The sequence below is a fragment of the Phyllobates terribilis genome, unplaced genomic scaffold, assembly GCF_046119375.1.
Source record: "Phyllobates terribilis strain yellow unplaced genomic scaffold, ASM4611937v1 Scaffold_2__4_contigs__length_985480577, whole genome shotgun sequence".
Classification (NCBI taxonomy): domain Eukaryota; kingdom Metazoa; phylum Chordata; class Amphibia; order Anura; family Dendrobatidae; genus Phyllobates; species Phyllobates terribilis.
In genome coordinates, this window is record NW_027362762.1 from 648,239,674 (window position 1) to 648,259,005 (window position 19,332).

General features: G+C 43.6%; 1 protein-coding gene across 1 annotated transcript in view; it reads left to right on the forward strand.

Moving 5' to 3' along the window:
* The window catches only part of HEATR6 (HEAT repeat containing 6), a 49,731-nt gene that overhangs the window by 2,082 nt on the left and 28,317 nt on the right, over positions 1–19,332 (forward strand). Inside the window, exons 2-5 of the mRNA XM_073666685.1 lie at positions 4,091–4,198; positions 8,007–8,147; positions 10,073–10,188; positions 14,197–14,311. Coding sequence (XP_073522786.1) covers positions 4,091–4,198; positions 8,007–8,147; positions 10,073–10,188; positions 14,197–14,311 — 480 coding nt within the window. The remainder of the gene's footprint in view (positions 1–4,090; positions 4,199–8,006; positions 8,148–10,072; positions 10,189–14,196; positions 14,312–19,332) is intronic.

Sequence of the window (19,332 nt, forward strand, 5' to 3'; positions counted from 1 at the left end):
CGCTCTATGAAGGTGACCTCAGTGCCAGACACCGGGAACCGTAATGGAGACTCACCAGTGGACTTGGGGATGCTGAGTACAGCACTTGGCAAACTTCATGCAAAACTGCAGTCAGGTAAGAAATTTAATTGAAAGGGTGAAATCTCTTTATTGCTTGTATTAATATAGAAGAGTCAGAACACAGTCCACCATAACTGTGACTAGTCGTAGTGCCCATGTTGACCTTTGTCCACTACTAAAAGCACACGAACATTAGAACTGGACCATGGAACAATTGAATTGGGTGACTTGGTATGATTAGTATTTTTTCCATTGTGTGGATGGCCTGGTGTGTGGGCATTGCTTACCTGGAGAAGAGCTGACACAAGGATACACTATGAAAGATAGGCAAGCTGGGGTGTGGCATGGTTAGGGTAATGTTCTGGTAGGAAGCTTTGGGTGCCAACATATGGATTTTAATATCAAAAGACTGACCATCACTTTCAAAACAGAAAACAGGTGTGTACAGGTGTTTACTCAGAGTAGCCATCTCCATATATAAATAACAAATAAAGTAGAGCTCTGTAACGCTAAGTATGCAAACATGAAATATATGAAATCAAAATAGCATTACTGCTGTAGAAAATCGAAATAACTGAGAAATCTTAGCACATAAATTGGCCATTTTATGTGTGCCCGGTAGCAGCGGTAAGGCGTTTCTCATTGCCAGGAACCTATCTAGTGTGAATCCTCTCTTCGAGACTAAAGTCTGCATGTATATGGAAAGGTAAGATCTTGCTGTAATTAAAACGCCTGAGGCTCAGAATAACACCACAATGGTTGATTTTTTTTTCTCCTGATGGAGTTTTTTCAACTGTAAAATTCGTAGATTAACAAAACTGCTTTGTTCAACACCATCATCTCCATTGGATATCTTCTTGACCAGCAGCGCAGCAGATTTCTCCTTATATCCCTTTCTACTTGTGAAAAAAACAGTGATCAGCACTTCCCCATTGAATAACATTGGTCCGAGTGCAATACAATAAAAAATCCGGAAGTTCTTGTCCAATTTTATACGGTAGCCCATGAGAACAATGTGTAGCTGAGAAGATATTTTGTGATTATTATAATTAAAACTGTAGCCCCAACACTTTTCTTTTATATTAATTATGGAATAGCAGTAGGGTCTCTGCCCGACAGTCCCTATGATTTACACCAGAAAGTGGCATAAATTATAGTAGAAATGACTGCAGATCAGGTGTGGATGTCAGATTGTGGCGCATTGACAACCTAGAGATGCACCAGATTCATTAATGGGCATGGGACTTTTATTGAATTTGGCTCTTCTTCATTGAGCTTTTGATCAAGAACTGTGTCAGCACCGTACATCTCGACAGGTCATGAATTAGGTGCCGTGCTATAACAGTAGAGCTGTGTTTTGCAAGGGGGATTTCCACAATATTTGACAAGTGGTTTTAATACTGTGACTTAAAGGCAAGACCTCATTCACACATCCGTGATTTTTCACGTATCCAAACAGTCTGAATTTCATTAGTGTTTGGATCAGATTTTCCTCAGTATTTGGTCAGTGTCTGTTTTTCCCATCCTTGTTTCATCAAAGATTTTCATGTAGAAATAAATAAATTACAAACATTCTGTTCATTGCAATGTTGGTCACAACATGTGAACAAACTACACATTGATGACATTGTGTTCTGTCCGTGATCATCACAGACCTATAGACTTGTATGGGTGGGTCATTTTGATCCATGGCTCTGATCAAAAACGATGTGAATAGCACCGTAGACTTTAATGGGTACAGGTTCTCTCCATGAAAACCAGGGATAGAACACGTATGGGATTCATGGACGTCTGATTGAGGCCTAAGATATTGAAACTTGCTGTTTTGAATTGTATTTTGGAGGAGAGAGTGGACGTGGGTTAGACTCTATCCTGTAACTCTGCTTCCTATTGTCAAAACACAGTTTGTCAGTGTCGTTGTGAATTAAAGGGGTTCTCTGAGAAATTTAATAAAATATATTAATATTTAAATGTGTATTTATTTTAATAATTTTCTAAATACCTTTTATTTAGCTAAAAGGTATTCTTTATGTAGTGCATTCTGTCAGGATTCCAAAGATGGCAACTGCCTTATATGATTGTGCAGCCCGTCCTAGTTTTCAGAGGACACACGGTAGGATGGGCTGCATGAAGCACATCTGATTGAGACAATCCGGTCAGGCATCGTGAACGCACTTTCCTCTGTTCAGTCACCCTGACAGGACACTGAGTGGAGGGGGCTAATGGAGAAGATAAACACCTTTCTTTAGCTGACGGAGAATGAGCATCCATCTTAATCAACCTGACCGTTTTAGTGTGTCTGTCTCATTTTTCACACAGCCCATCCTACTGCATATCTTCTGAAACTTAGGACGGGCTGCACAATGATACATGGCAGTTGCCATCTTTGAACTCCTCACAGAGTACACTATATAAAGAATACCTTTTTGGTAAATAAAGGCATTTAGAAAAGTGTGTAAAATTTAAATGTGTATTTATTTATTTTATTATATTTTTCGATGAACCCCTTTAATGATCAAAATGTCAGTTATCTTGCTCTTTCAGGCTCCAGAATGTCAATTCTGCAATAGTACAAGGGTAGCCAAATGACAATTGACCATAGTAAACAAAGCATTCTGGAAGCTATTTTTTTCTAGTATTCAGGGATCACCTGAGTAATGTATATGAAGGTGTCCTGATGTCTGTAATGGAAGGTATGGGGGGAGAAGTATCAGGCATGTTGGTTTTCAACATTTCTGTTCTTGTGCTTCAACAGGCAGTGGGCAATTTCCTAATGGTGACCTACATACATATAGGGGATCTGACAGATATCTATTGGCTGGACTATCTATGTAAGAGTATGGCTTGCCTTTTTTTTATAGGAACCAGCTGCAAGTTTGTAGGCTTATAGGTGTCTTGGATTTTTCAAGTCTACATGAAAAGGATATGAATCACTACACAATTAGGCCAGTTTCACACGTCCGTATATTTTTGGTACCGGAAAAAACGGTACCGGAGATATGTGTCCCGTGTGTGGCGCCTGTGTGATGCATCAGGATCACACGGACCGGTGCCTGGGAATCAGCACTACAGTTAACGCTGTTCCCAAGCGCCGGGTGCTGAACGCTGCCCTCATCATTGTTCCCTGCTGACGCTGTGATCAACTCCAGCAGGGACAATGATGAAGGTAGTAGTAGTCTTCTCCCGCAGTGTCCCTGTGTAAAAATAAGAATAAAATAATAAAATCCTTTATACTCACCTGTCCTACGTGTCCCCTGCTGTAATCCTCTGACCTCGGACGCCGGGGCGAATGAGCCGCTCCAGCGAGCGAGCACCGGAGCTACAATCAGTGAGTGACAGGACACCGCTCCTGAGCTCAGTGCAGCTCCGGAGCCCTTTGCTGGAGCTTCTCATTCTTCCCGGTTCCATGGTGTCAGAGAATTACAGCGAGGGACACCTAGGACAGGTGAGTATAAGGATTTTATTTTCTTATTTTTACACAGGGACACTGCGGGAGAAGACTGCTACTACTACCCTCATCATTGTCCCTGATGGTGCTGATCGCAGCTCCGGCAGGGAACCATGATGAGGGCACTGTTCAGCACCCGGCGCTTGGGAACAGAGCTAACTGTACACAGATTCCCTGGCGCCGGTACGTGTCATATGGATGACACACGGAAATCATCCGTGTGTGTCCAGCATAAGACACTTTTGCGGACCGTGTATCTGCAAAAAAACCCGACATGTCAGCTTGTGGAGCAACCACACCTACTGGAAACACAGACGTGTGAAGGAGCCCTTAGGCTGATATGGAAAAAGTAGTCACATTGGCAGCTCCCCTAGACCACTAGAAAAGTACATCGTTAAATGAATTTTGGAACATTGCAGTGGTTATTTAGACTAACTGGCAATAATTGGGGGAAAAAGCTGCACATCTTTCTGTAAGCTTCAGATCTAGGTTCTATTTTACAGTTCCTGCAAATATAACCCAATATCGCAATGTAGTGATGTGTATGAGATTTGTGATGGTTATGTGTTCTCATTCCTCTAGGAGGTCTGTGCCTTACTAGTTCAAGCTTGTCGCCTGGTTCAACTCAGTCAAGAACACCTTGTCAGTAAAGTGTGCCAGCTTATACATTATCTGCTCAACAGACTTCAGGTAGGAATCTTATTTTATCTACAGGGTGGGCCATTTCTATGGATACACCTAAATAAAATGGGAATGGTTGGTGATATCAACTTCCTCTTTGTGGCACATTAGTATATGGGAGGGGGAAAACTTTTCCAGATGGCTGGTGACCATGGTGGCCATTTTGAAGTCAGCCATTTTGGATCCAACTTTATTTTTTTCAATAGGAAGAGGGTCATGTGACACATCAAACTTATTGAGAATTTCATAAGAAAAACAATGGTGTGCTTGGTTTTAACGTAACTTTATTCTTTCATGAGTTTTTACAAGTTTATGACCACTTATAAAATGTGTTCAAAGTGCTGCCCATTGTGTTGGATTGTCAATGCAACCCTCTTCTCCCACTCTTGACACAGTGATAGCATTTCTTCTGCGGTGTTGCTAGCACAGGCTTCCAGCATCCGTTGTTTCAGAAAAATTTACATATTGCAGATTTTAAACACGGGTCAGGTTATGCTGAGTGAAAAAAAAAAAAGGTTTACTAATAATGTACATTGCTGAAAAAGACGCTGCATTTTTGGCACAGCGAAAATATGCAGCGTCACAAACTCGCTGAAAACTCAGTGGGAAGACTGCCTTAAAGGGAACTTGTCACGTTGTACATGCAGTCCGATCTGTGGAGAGCGCTGTGTAGGTGACACGCTGAGCACAATATGTAGGTTTGTTGGAAAAGATTGAGTATAAGGGCTCATTCAGACATCAGTTTTACTCATACCAGTGCTATACATGGTCTGTGGAGTTGGTAAACCAAAACTCCGACTCAATTTCCACTACTCCGACTCCACAGCACTCCTCACTACTGAGCATGTACATAAAGTGCTGCACAGATTCATCCGAACTAAAAGCCAACATCCATTGATCAGGAACAGACATTTATAGGACATTTCAGAACTTTCCCAAATTCTTATGAAATTATTTACAGCACATCCTGCATTGTACTACTGTACCAATTTATTATATATTTCAAGAGTCGGTCCATTTTATACCAGCTCCTCCAAAATGGACATATGCTCCGCAACTGCATAGCCCGGGTGCCTATAATAGTCTATGGGGCCGTTTTATTTATTTATTTTTTTCGCAGACTGAATGGTCAGTTTTAAAAAAAAAAAAAAAAAAATGGGGCAGATCAAAATAGGCCATGCAAGTCTGAAAAAATCGGACCATACTCGGATGGCATCCAAGTGCAATCTGATTTTCTCTGTTAGAAAGGTGGAGAAACTTTTTTTTTTTTATTTTATTCACAAATGAGAAAAAAAATGACACTTGGAGCACACTGATCATAGTCTGACCTAAAATATTGGTCTGTTTTTATCATATGAGGAAAATACTGACGTCTGAATGAGCCCTTACTGGCAAATTATTCATTGAAATCCTTGGTTTTTGTATGCATACAAGTCCAGTGGGCAGTCCCACTAGTAATTGACAGCTATCTGTCTGCAGTTATACAGGGACGATTATCAGTCACTGGATAGGACCGCCCACTGGACTCATGACTGCAGACACCAGGGATTTCAATCAAGAAATAAACAAGTTTTACTGAAGCTTTTCCCACAAAAAGTGTATATACATCTGATCAGCTCCTCCTGCTCCAGAACATCCTACTTGCAGATCAGATGCCATTTTCACGATCACAGATTCCTTTTAACCCCTTAACGAAACATTGCGTACATGTACACAATTACGGGGATGATTTTGTGTGAATGCCCTCCATACACGGCAGTAAACTTCTTTATTATATAGCTGGCATCTGTCTTTAATAGCCATGGTCTGAGTTGAGCTCCGACAGCCGCTATCAATCGCTGCTCATGCTTGCTAGATTTTTTTTTCGGCACTGATGGGTTACTATGACAGTTTGGGGTCTGCTGAAAGCTCCATATATATGTAATATGAGTTCAAATCGCCTCTCTTATCCCCCATTAAAAACTGAAAAAATAAAACCTGTTTGGTATCGCTGCATCTATAAGAGTCCGATCTCTCAAAATAGAAGATTAATTAACCCGATCGGTAAGCTCAATAACAAGAAAACTCCAGAATTGTGGGTGCAAAAAATGTTACAGGTCTCAGAAAATGGTGGCACTGGCTGGGAGTATGGATAACTCATACATGCCCTCCTTTCCCGGGTCTGAACCCACTGTATGTGCTGGGGGGAGTCATAAGTCTGCAGTCACACAGAGAGACTGCAAACTTATCGGTTTGGACTGAACACCTCCTTTAAAGGGACCCTGCACTGTGATTGTTCAAACAAAGTCCCCCTTCCCCCCCAGTGCATCATGACGGGGCCAATAATTTATATACACCTTCCCACCTGCTAGTTTTTTCCCTCTATCTTCACCCTCCTCTTCTTTGATTGACAGCTCTGGCTTCATAGAGGCTGATAAGGGCAAAGACAGAGGGAAACCAAGCCGATGGGAAGCTGTATATAAATGATCGGCTCCGCCATGATGCACCGAGCGCCTGTACTTGGTTTAAACAATCATTCTGTGCTGACAGGCCCTTTAATGAGAAAAAATCTATACAAGTTTTTTTTTAATCATACTGCCCTGCAGAATCATACTTCAGAAGCCCTCATATGGTTACGTCAGCGGAAAAATAAAAAAAAGTTATGGATCTTGGAAAAGGGGTGGAAAAATCAAAGTATATACCAATAGAAATTAATAGTTTCATAGTTTTTAAGGTTGAAGGAAGACGGTTCAACCTATAACCTAATGTGTTAGTTCAGAGTAAAGCAAAAACCCAAGGGGGCAGATGCTAACTGCCCCATATTAGGGGAAAATGCTTTCCTGACTCCACATACGGCAATCCGACTAGTTCCCTGGTCCACGTTCCATCATAGAAACTAGTAATAATAAATTTATCAAGAAAGACATCCAAGCTCACCTTGAAGTTTTGTAGTGCATCATTACAACATCACGTGGCAGAGAGTTCCATCATCTCACTGCTCTTACAGTAAAGAATCTATGAACTGACGATCAGTCGCAGCCTAGTAGTCTCAGAGCTAGTAAAAGACACTCATTTCTAGTCCGAAGAGGGAGGAATGTATTGTGCCGTATACATATTGCAGCGTTCCGACCTAGTGGAAGTCTTATAGAGTAAACCAAGCCAGCTGAATTTAGGTCAACAGAGGGTCCTATAGAGGTCAGAGGGAAAGTGTGAGAGTATTGTGGCTGCATTATAACAATCTACAAATCTAGAACTGTTTTATGTCTGCCTTCAGCTCTTTTATTTCCGGCAGTATTTCCCATAGCTCAGAGTTTTTTTACCTTTTTTTATCATCAGTATTTTTCCCCATGTTGCAGACCCAAATACAGTATGGATCCCATACCCATGTAGAGTACAAATCCATGCTTCTCTCCACCGCGGAAAGTAAAGCCATCATATGGCATCGAGTGAAGCTTGCTGCATATTGGGAAATACTAAATGCATATATAAGAATACAGTGATTGGAAAAGGCTCTTTTATATCAAGTTCATATCGTCACAGCAAAATATAAAGGTGTGAATGAGGCCTTAACCTAAGTGACTGGTAAATCCTGTTAACGATATATCTAGATAGCTGGAGAGATATTGCTCGCCTTCTTTTGTGGGTCAGCATAATTCTCATTTAGGAAAGCAGCACATACCTGATAAATAAAAGATGGTAAAGAGATGGCAATCTGCTGCTCCAGCTAACATGAATAATTTACCCCTTGACTATTTTATGAGACTCCTAATTATGTGTCTTTTTATCAGGAACTGTTTGATCCAGGATAACCTTTGATGATTTTTGCCTTTGGTGACAGGTGATTGTCGATGAGAAGAATTTGGATTTTCTCCTTGGGTTTTCTATTTCTGCCTTAAAACAATGTAGCGCCTGGACTCACGTGGAGATTCTTCATGCGGTTGCAGCATTAGTGTACACCAATGGCCACAAGTGCCAGAAGGTAAGCCTTATAGAGTGTCTACTAATTATTAGGCTAATCATAACATTATTAGAAAGCTACAAACTGAATAATGTACATAGATTTGTATCATATGATGGTTTGCATATTAGTAGCCCAAGGTTGTTCAGTAAGCATGCTTGCCTTTTATGTAGGTTTGGGTAGGGAGAAGAATTAACTGCAATTAATCTGCGTGTGCCCAGATGTTTCTAGACAGCAGTCTGTATACTCAAGTGCATACACTACCTTGCTTGGAAAGGAGAAGGTGCATTATATGGGAAATTCTCTTGAAGGGAATGTGTCAGCAGGTTTTTGCTACCTCATCTGAGAGCAGTGTAATGTAGGAAAAGAGAAGCTGAATCCAATGATATATCACTTACATTACTGGGTGCAGCCGTTCTGATACAATCAAAGCTTTTAGATTCAGAATGAAGCAGAGCTGAGAAAGCTAACCACACCCTCACCAGGCTCTCCATTTACAAAATCCATAGACAGTGATGTGCTTATCCACAGGAAGGGGCGTTGCTGGACTAGTCTGGCAATGTTAATCCCTTAGTGATAAATCCTTCACAGTTAGTAACAGCACGCAGTTTAACAAGTGACACATCCCTGAATTCTGTGTTTCGGCCTCTATCTCATGCTGTCTTCAGTTTACATAGCAAAAACCTGCTGACAGACTCCCTTTAAAGGGAATATGTCACCAGGTTTTTGCTATGTAATCTGAGAACAGCATGTGGGGGCCCTGATTTCAGTTACAGTTACAGTTCTGCATTCATTCATTTTGATACAATCACAGTTTTTTCTGCTGCAGATCTAGCAGTGCTCAGAATGCTGAGCCATGTATAACCCCACAGCACAGATTGGCAGCTTTCTGTGTACAGGAGGTTACTCAGGTTGTGTCACGGGTTTACCGCGACAGAGAAGAGCCAGAAGACGGCACTGTCTGAGTTCACGTACTCCTGCATTAAATAGACGCACTTCTCCCTCTTATTAAATGGTGCTGGTTTCTTTCAGCCGAGCAGGACTTAAATTGCTCATCTTTGAGTCTCTGTAGCTTCCTTCTTGGAAGTTCTTAGCTGTGCAGTATCAGCCACTACCCTCTCCTATATAGTCTCTGCTCTGGCAATTTTTATTGCCAGTGTTAAGTCTTGTACTGCCTGGTGAGGAGTGGAGGATTCTATATTCGGTAGAGGCGTTTAAGGAGAGTTGTTCTGTGACTGTTGCTTGGTGTTTTGGCTGTGTGCATAGTCTCTTCCTCTTCTGTTTTTGTTTACCTTCCTAATCCCTTCGGTGTTTTCCGTCTGTTGTCTGTGAGTGCATATTTTGTATGTTTGGTGTTTTCATTTATCCCTGTACGTCCTTTCTTTGTCTAGTTTGTGTATATACATACAGTATTCCTCCTCACTTCCCTGGGTCGCGAAGGAGACAGATAAGGGCTGATTCAGGAGAACAGCAAGGTACGTGGCCCCAACATCTTCACCATCAGAAGTAACCAGGTTGAGTAGGAGGCTCGAGACACTTAGTCCTATAGTGGTAATCTCCTGCTGATAAAACAGTGATTTTATTGTAACAGTCTATTAAGTGACAGATTGCTGGAATCAGGCTCTCAACCACTACATCATGATGCTCTCAGATTACATAGCAAAAACCTGTTGACAGACTCCCTTTAAAATGTCTACGTAGCTTCTTATTAGTGTGACTTTAGAGAGTCCTAATATTATACGTATATAGTAAATGAATTGCACTCCCCTGACGTCTCTTGACTTAGTTTAGTGAAAAATCACATTTTGGGCTGCATATTGGTCGCCAGGTCACCTGTTGGGATATGGGCATAACATGCACAAAATGGCTACAGTTATATGAAAGTGTTCACAACTTCTGCTTTTGTGTATATTTTGATTCATTTTATTTTGTTTTTGCTTAATCAGTATCTTCCAGATTTATTGGGGCCAACTGGAATCCTGGTGCAATTAAGTCAACCGGACAAGTCAGATCCGGATTTATTGAGAGCTGCTGTTCATTGCATGGCCAACTTATGTCTCTGGTGAAGCAGATTTTTTTTATTATTATCCATGCAAAAAAAAGTAGAGCATAATATTTTTTACATAATATATTATTTGAGAATAACGGTTTAATAGAAGGCGTAACATGTCAGTCGCTGACTAAAACACCGTTAATAGTACACAGTATTTCTACCTCAGTCTAGTTTTGGGGTAGCTAAACTGCTAAAGTCTTTTTAGTACCTTATAAGAATATATTAGGTATTAGTTCAAAAAGGTATTTAAAAGGTTATGGACACTTTTTTTCTGCAATGCATATATTTTGGGCTAAAAATAATCTTTGCATTTTGGTTTTATTAAACATTTTTCACATGCACTTTGCTTCCCTACATATTGCTTGCTGCAGAATGAGTGAACGAAGAATTCATCAGTGAGCTCATTCTGATGGGCAGTTTGTAACTCTTCTATTTATCTTTTTCTGAACTCTTCTGTACTGATTTTTGACCACAGATCACATGAAAGTTGAGCTGAATTTTGATGTGTCATAAATCAGATGAGAGGACCTCAGAGAATTACAGATAAAAGTTACCATCTCTTTGTCAAAATAGCTCTTTAACATGTTCTCAAGTAAGTCATTCAGTGCGCTGCAAAGGGCCAGTAAAAGCCAAATGACGCTAAATATTTAATGACACTGAACTGCAGAAATTATGTTTAGCCCAAAATACATGCATTTAATTAAAGAGGTATACCCATCTCCAAGATCCTAGCCCATTATGTAGTAGAGGTAATAATATTAGCAAATACCTTCAATTAGAAATGTAGTATCGTTCTTCTGATTAGCTATGTCGCTTACCCAATGTGCAAGGCAGTACATTAGCTTAGATATCCATGGTTACAACCATAAACAACTAACTTATCACTATATGAGTAGTTGTAACCACAGAAACCTAAGCTACTACAGTGACCTGCACATGGAGTAAGCGACATAACTAATCAGAAGAATTATACTACTTTTCTTTGAGGTATTTGCTGATTTTATTATGATTTTATTATTATTACACCTACTATGTATTGGGATAGGATCTTGGAGATGGGGATACACCTTTTAAGTAAAAAAAAAAAAAATGGTACTCGATGTGTCCATATCCTTTTAAAGGGTTATCGCAAAAAAATCCCCCATGTTATCCCCTTTTTGTTAGATAGAGGATAACTTGCTGATCGCTGAGGGTCCAACCACTAGGACCCCATTAAATTTTGAGATCGGGGCTTTAGAACCCGGAGACCCGGTGTTCAGCTGCCCCATTCTGAATTGAATGGAGATGTGCATATGTGGCTCTGCTCTATTTGTATATGAGACTAGCTGAGTGCTGCATTCTACAGCTCCATAGTAGAAGGAATAGAGGCTGCATATGCATCCCTCCACTCCATTTATGATAAGGCTGCAGAGCTTAGTTTTTGGGGGTTGATTGATCAACATTGATCTCGCAGCAGAAGTTCCCCCCTATGCGGCCTAGGCGGCGCTGCTCCCCAGTCCTCACTAACACGATTTGCGATATTGGCGCCAAATTTACAGAGCGCGCGGTGGATGCTGGGTGTGACACGATGGGGGATAACCCCGCCCACAGCCAGTCATTCACCGTGGTACGCGGAACAGGAGACCCCTGGCTGCAGCCGCAAATAGTCGTGATGTAAGCGGAAGCAGGAGTCGGCTGCAGTCGGGGGAATTACGTGCTGGGGGATACTTTGGGGGGTTAATTTAAAGTAGTGCACAACCCATTTAAACACTGCTTCGCTGATTAGTCACGCCAGGTCGGCCGCATACATATTCTATAATACCCGATGCGTTAGAATCGGGCCACCATCTAGTGTGTAATAATGAGAAATAACACAGGGAAAAATTATTGAACACGCTTACTGAAATGTAATTAATACTTCTTACAAAAGCCTTTGTTGGTGATAACAGCTTCAAGACACGTCCAGTATGGAGAAACTAGTCGCATGCATTGCTCAGGTGTGATTTTGGCCCATTCTCCCACACAAACACTCTTGAAGTCCTGAAGGTTCCTTTTATGAACTCTGAGCTTTAGTTCCTTTCATAAATTTTCTATTGGATTCAGGTCAGGTGATTGGCTGGGCCATTCTAGCAACTTTCGTTTCAGAGAGAGAAAATAATTGAGTTTCCTTGGCTGTGTGTTTGGGATCATTGCCTTGCTGAAATGTCCACTCGCATTTCATCTTCATCATCCTGGTAGATGGCAGCAAATTTTTATCAAGAATATCTCGGTATCTCATTATATGAAGTTTGTCAGTGCCATATGCTGAAAAACAGCCCCACCCCATTATTTTCCCACCTCCAAACTTCACTGTTGGTATGGTGTTTTGGCGGTGATATGCGGTGCCTTTTGTCCTCCAAACATGATGTGTATTATGGCATTCAAAGAGCTCAATTTTGGTCTCATCTGACCTGACTATATTCTCCTAGTATTTTACAGGCTTGTCTAAATCTTGTTCAGCAAACTTTAGAGGCGCTTGAACATGCATTTTGTTCATACAGGCCATGCAGGTTGAGTGCATTACTTGTTGTTTTCTTTGAAACAATTGTACCTGCTGAATCCAGGTCTTTCTCTAGCTCTCCACATGTGGTCCTTGACTCTTGGACAACTCTTCTGATAATTCTTTTCAGTCTGTCTGTAATCTTGTGGGGAGCACCTGGTCATAGCTGGTTTATGTAAAATGATATTCTTTCCACTTCCGGATTATGGTCCCATCAGTGCTCACTGGAACCTTCAGGAATTTAGAATTTTTTCTGTAGCCAATTCCATCAGTATGTTTTACAGAAATAAGGTGGCGACGGTCTTGAGACAGCTCACTGGTTTTACTCCTCATGAGATGTTTCTTGTGTGGCCCCTTGGTAATGTGACAACTCTTTATAGATCATCAGTTGAACCAGCCGATATTATTTTTCACTAAGTGTCAGGATTGCTTTCTAATTAATGATAGATTTCAGCTGGTGTTGTGACTTTTCATGGCTTTTTGCACCTCTCTTTCTTCATGTGTTCAATACTTTTTTCCCTGTGTCATTTCTCAATATTACACATAACTTAATTTATGGACATCCATGGTTTCATCACTTTCCCTGTGTGGATTGGATGGATTGTTACTGACATCTGGTGAGAATTTCATGTCAATAGCACCTTTAGAAATATATTTACTTAGAAAATTGATGTGTTCAATTCAATACTTATTTCACCCGCTGTATATGGGTGTGCAGCTCATAGAAAGTTGAGCAAACTGGACACCTTGTTATCTGCGAAGCAATGTCTTATTCCTGAAAAATCCAAAATCTTAATATGTAACTGAGCTGTTAAGATCTATGGGCTGAACACAGATCTACCTGCAGATCTTACTTTAAATGAAAGGGGGTGTTAACCAATGTGAGACATGTAATGGCTGACAGCTCTGGGTAATCTGTGTCCAGCCCATGGATCTTAACAGCTCCATTACATATTAAGGGTATGTGCCTACGATCCGTAATAGCAGCGTCTTGGATGCAGCTCACTTGCACTGCGTCCAAAACGCTGTGTTGTACAGTAGAAGCACAGTGGATGGGATTTATAGAAATCCCATGCCCACTGTGCTTCTATTTGACGCTACGTAAACTCACCGGCGGCGCAACTTTACGAGCCGCAGCATGTCAATTTCTGTTGCGGAGATGCTTCCACAATAGAATGGATAGGATGCGGTAACTCTATGAGGATTTACATGCAGGATCGGACGCAGCGAAAATACGCTGCTTCCAAAGTGCTGCTAATATCCTTGTCATGGGCGCATACTCTACGAAAAATGCGCATTTATCAGGAATAAGAGATCAGATCGCAGATATCAAGGTATCCTTTTTTCAGTTTCCTATGACCTACATGCTCATATAGACGGCTGATTCTACTGACATTCCCTTTTTAAGCCTCTAAAATACCAAATGACACAAAGATTGCTGTTTTAAATTTGTGTACTCTCACCCAAAGTCTGCCATTTTAATCTGTATTTCTTTGTAGTGTGTCTGGGGAACCTTACTTGGAAGAACCATACCGAATGACCTGTTTTAAAATTTTTCTTACCGTTCTTCAAGCCTCAACATTTAATGTAGTGGATGAAATCTTAATGTGCACTGTAAGTTACAAGAACAACCTAAGCACGCCTACCAGAAAATGGCAAGAATTGGAAATATGAGAATAGTAGCGGAAAGTAACCTGCATGTTATAAGTTTGTGGTAGACATGGAAGATATGGAAGCTGTATGGAGCTGATGGACCACCTGTTGTGCAGCCTTGATCAGACCCTTTATGATGTAAATAGGGCTCAACTTGAAATTTGAGCATGTGGGTTCACATATTTACCTTACATTCTGGTTAGTATAGATTGCACATGTAAAATACATACAACAGGTATAAAAACAAAGTAGAATTTTGAGTGGTTGTAGGGTCCCTTATCTTAGTCATGTCTGTTAGCCAGCAATCACACGCTCAGTTGGTAGAGGAGAAATTGATACACATTAATACTATAACTACACACAATTTTATGAGGAAAATCTTCACAGAAAACTCAGCGTACCTGCAGGAGAAATTGACATGTTGCTTATGTGAAACACGCACCGCAGGTCAGTTTATGCTGGGTGAAAAAGCCCAGTGGGCAGGAGATTTCTATAAATCCCATCCACTTTACTGGAACTGCAAGACGCTGCATTTTTGACTCATCAAAAATTTCACCGAAAGCTCATTGTGGGAACCGAGCCTAAAAGGAGAGTGCCGGCGGTGTTTTTCTTGAAGCGTTTTCATTGGCATTTTTCAGGCGACTCTGCCTTTTTTTTTTCTTTTAACAGCTTCTCAGCTTTCGAAGCTTAAAGCGGTTAGAACAGGGATGTCAAAATCAAACACAGAAGGCCAAAATGAAAAACTTGGACAAAGTCGCGAGCCAACCAGTATACAGAATAATGGGCCCCACACGGTCCTCCGTACAGAATAATGGGCCCCACACGGTCCTCCGTACAGAATGATGGGCCCCACACGGTCCTCCGTACAGAATGATGGGCCCCACACGGTCCTCCGTACAGAATGATGGGCCCCACACGGTCCTCCGTACAGAATGATGGGCCCCACACGGTCCTCCGTACAGAATGATGGGCCCCACACGGTCCTCCGTACAGAATGATGGGCCCCACGCGGTCCTCTGTACAGAATGATGGGCCCCACGCGGTCCTCCGTACAGAATAATGGGCCCCACGCGGTCCTCCGTACAGAATAATGGGCCCCACGCGGTCCTCCGTACAGAATAATGGGCCCCACGCGGTCCTCCGTACAGAATAATGGGCCCCACGCGGTCCTCCGTACAGAATAAAGGGCCCCACGCGGTCCTTCGTACAGAATAATGGGCCCCACACGGTCCTCCGTACAGAATGATGGGCCCCATATAGAGGTGATGATTCTGGTGTCGCGGCCAAAAAAACCCACCATGCGGGCTAGAGTTTGACATGTGTGGGTTAGAAGAAGTGACAACAGACAGAACATATACAGCAAGTTGCTTTGCATTCTGTTCATTCTGTTCTGTTGTAGTTTTTTTTTTGTTTGTTTTTTTAGCACTTTTTTCAGACTGGTTACAGGAGGAATCTGCCTGAAAAAGACATGCATGTGCATATACCCTTATGATGGAATTTTATTACCCATTCTTTCACAAATGTTTGTAAAGGAAGACTAGATGCCTAGGTGCTTGATTTTACAGGCGTGGCAATGAATGAGATGATGAATGAAGAAGTATTCAATGATTTAGAGGGGCTCCAGGGCTAGCTATGTTTACACTGTCCACTTTTTACCCAGCAGTGGTGTGGTCAGCTACAATCTGCTGGCTGCCTCCCTTTAACCCCTTCCCGACCCGTGTCACACCGTTTGTGACATGGAAAACAGTTTGTTCCCGACCCATGTCACAGCGTCTGTGACATGGAGGGAAAGAGCCCCTGCAGCGCCTGCGAGCGGGGTCGCTCAGGTGTCACAGTTGCTACTGCAACTGGACATCCTGAAGTCGACCCCCCGGGGGGTGGATTAACCCCCCCGTGCCTGGGACCCCAAATCGGTATGAATTAAATATTTCACCAATGAAAATTGGTGTAATATTTAAATCTGGGCATTGCCTGATGCTTACAGCATCAGCCATTGGCTGGGGGGAGTGTCACCTCTGTTCCCCCCCTCCCCCCAGATCTGATTGGGGGGCTAGCGTCACATGGATACTAGCCCCAATCAGATATGGAGGGATGGCTGAAACCTCCCAGCACCTTCCCAACCCTAGATCGTCTGCTGTGGACCCCCTGCTGTGGACCCCCTGCTGTGGACCCCCTGCTGTGGACCCTGTGGATCGCGTCTGCCGCCGCCACCGCTGATCAGCGGTAAGTATTGCCGCCACTCCCCCAACCCCCCCCTCCACCCCCACCCCCGCGACCCCCCCCCGCCCCCCTCTCCACCCCCCCTCCACTTTCATACCTGCACCCCGACCTCCGCTCCCTCTCCCACGTCTTCATCCACCGGCTGCTGCTCTCCTTCTGACAGCCGGTGGACTGTGATCACAGCAGCAGCAGGCTCAGTGTAAATGCCCTGCTCCTGTGATCAAACCCACCATCCCCCAGTCCCAGTGATATCACCCCCCACCTCCCAATAATCACCCCCTGTTCCCAGTGTTCACCCCCCCTGTTCCCAGTGTTCACCCCCCCCTGTTCCCAGTGATCACCCCCCCCCCCCCGAAAACCCAGTAATCAGCCCCCTGCTCCTGCCAGCTCCTGCTCCCCTTTCTGCCCCAGTAATCACCCCCCGATGCTGCCGGCCTCCTACCCCCCCTTGCTGCTGCCGGCTCCTGCCCCAGTGATCACCCCCCTTGCTGCTGCTTCTGGCTCCTCCATCTCCTCAGCCCCCTCCTACGCCTGACCGCCCCCTACGCCTGACCGCCCCCTACGCCTGACCGCCCCCTACGCCTGACCGCCCCCTACGCCTGACCGCCCCCTACGCCTGACCGCCCCCTACGCCTGACCGCCCCCTACGCCTGACCGCCCCCTACGCCTGACCGCCCCCTACGCCTGACCGCCCCCTACGCCTGACCGCCCCCTACGCCTGACCGCCCCCTACGCCTGACCGCCCCCTACGCCTGACCGCCCCCTATGCCTGACCGCCCCCTATGCCTGACCGCCCCCTATGCCTGACCGCCCCCTATGCCTGACCGCCCCCTATGCCTGACCGCCCCCTATGCCTGACCGCCCCCTATGCCTGACCGCCCCCTATGCCTGACCGCCCCCTACGCCTGACCGCCCCCTACGCCTGACCGCCCCCTACGCCTGACCGCCCCCTACGCCTGACCGCCCCCTACGCCTGACCGCCCCCTACGCCTGACCGACCCCTACGCCTGACCGCCCCCACACGTGACTGCAGAAGGTTACACCAAGCACACACACGTACACTCACACTATAATAAAGTTTTGATTTTTTTTTTTTTTTTTTACACACGCACAAAGCACACAAAATGTCCCGCCCGTCCCGCTCATCCCAGTCTAGGGCGTACTCAGCTGAGGAGGCTATGTCAGGTTGGTGTGTGTGTGTTGTAGTGTATGAGATTGTGTGTGTGTGTGTGTGTGGTGTATGCACTACAATATACCACACCGCACACCAACCTGACATGCACTACACAATGGTGTCCGCTAACAAATTGGAACCCTTTGCGTTTGGAGAGTCCCTGTGTGCCCAAACATTGGAGCTCACCAACAAGTGACCCCATTTTGGAAACTAGACCCCCCAAGGCACCTATATAGATGCATAGTGAGCACTTGGAACCCCCAGGTGCTTCACAAATTGATTGATAAAAATGAAAAAGTGGAAAAAAAAACACTTTTTTATTTTTACGGATTAATTTCCTAAGGACCTGGGGGTCCCAAGTGCTCACTATGCATCTAGATAGGTGCCTTGGGGGGTCTAGTTTCCAAAATGGGGTCACTTGTGGGGGAGCTCCAATGTTTGGGCACACAGCGGCTCTCCAAACGCAACATGGTGTCTTCTAACAATTTGAGTCGACAATTTGTTAGCGGACACCATGTTGCTTTTGGAGAGCCGCTGTGTGCCCAAACATTGGAGCTCCCCCACAAGTGACCCCATTTTGGAAACTAGACCCCCCAAGGCACCTATCTAGATGCATAGTGAGCACTTGGAACCCCCAGGTGCTTCACAAATTGATTCATAAAAATGAAAAAGTGGAAAAAAAAACACTTTTTTGATTTTTACGGATTAATTTGTGAAGGATCTGGGGGTTCCAAGTGCTCACTATGCATCTAGATAGGTGCCTTGGGGGGTATAGTTTCCAAAATGGGGTCACTTGTAGGTGAGCTCCAATGTTTGGGCACACAGCGGCTCTCCAAACGGGACATGGTGTCCGCAAACAAATTGAATGGAAAATCTGCTCAAATTGTTAGCGGACACCATGTTGCGTTTGGAGAGCCCCTAATGTGCCTAAAAAGAGGAGCTCCCCCACAAGTGACCCCATTTTGGAAACTAGACCCCCCAAGGCACCTATCTAGATGCATAGTGAGCACTTGGAACCCCCAGGTGCTTCACAAAATGATCTGTGAAAACAAAAAAGTACTTTTTTTTTTCACAAAAATTTTCTTTTAGCCTAAATTTTTTAATTTTCACATTGGTAACAGGATAAAATGCATCCTAAAATGTGTTGGTCAATTTCTCCTGAGTACACTGATACCTCATATGTGGTCATAAACCACTGTTTGGGGCGCATGGCAGGGCTCAGAAGAGAAGGAGCGCAATTTGACTTTTGGAGCTAATTTTCCATTCAAAAAGTAAAATGGCGCTCCTTCCCTTCTGAGCCCTGCCGTGTGCCCAAACAGTGGTTTATGACCACATATGAGGTATCAGTGTACTCAGGAGAAATTGACCAACAAATTTTAGGATGCATTTTATCCTGTTACCCATGTGAAAATTAAAAAATTTAGGCTAAAAGAAAATTTTTGTTAGAAAAATAAAAATGTTCATTTTTTTCTTCCATGTGGCTTTAGTTCCTGTGATGCACCTGAAGGGTTAATAATCTTCTTGAATGTAGTTTTGGGTAGCTTGAGGGGTGCAGTTTTTGGAATGGTGTCACTTTTGGGTGTTTTCT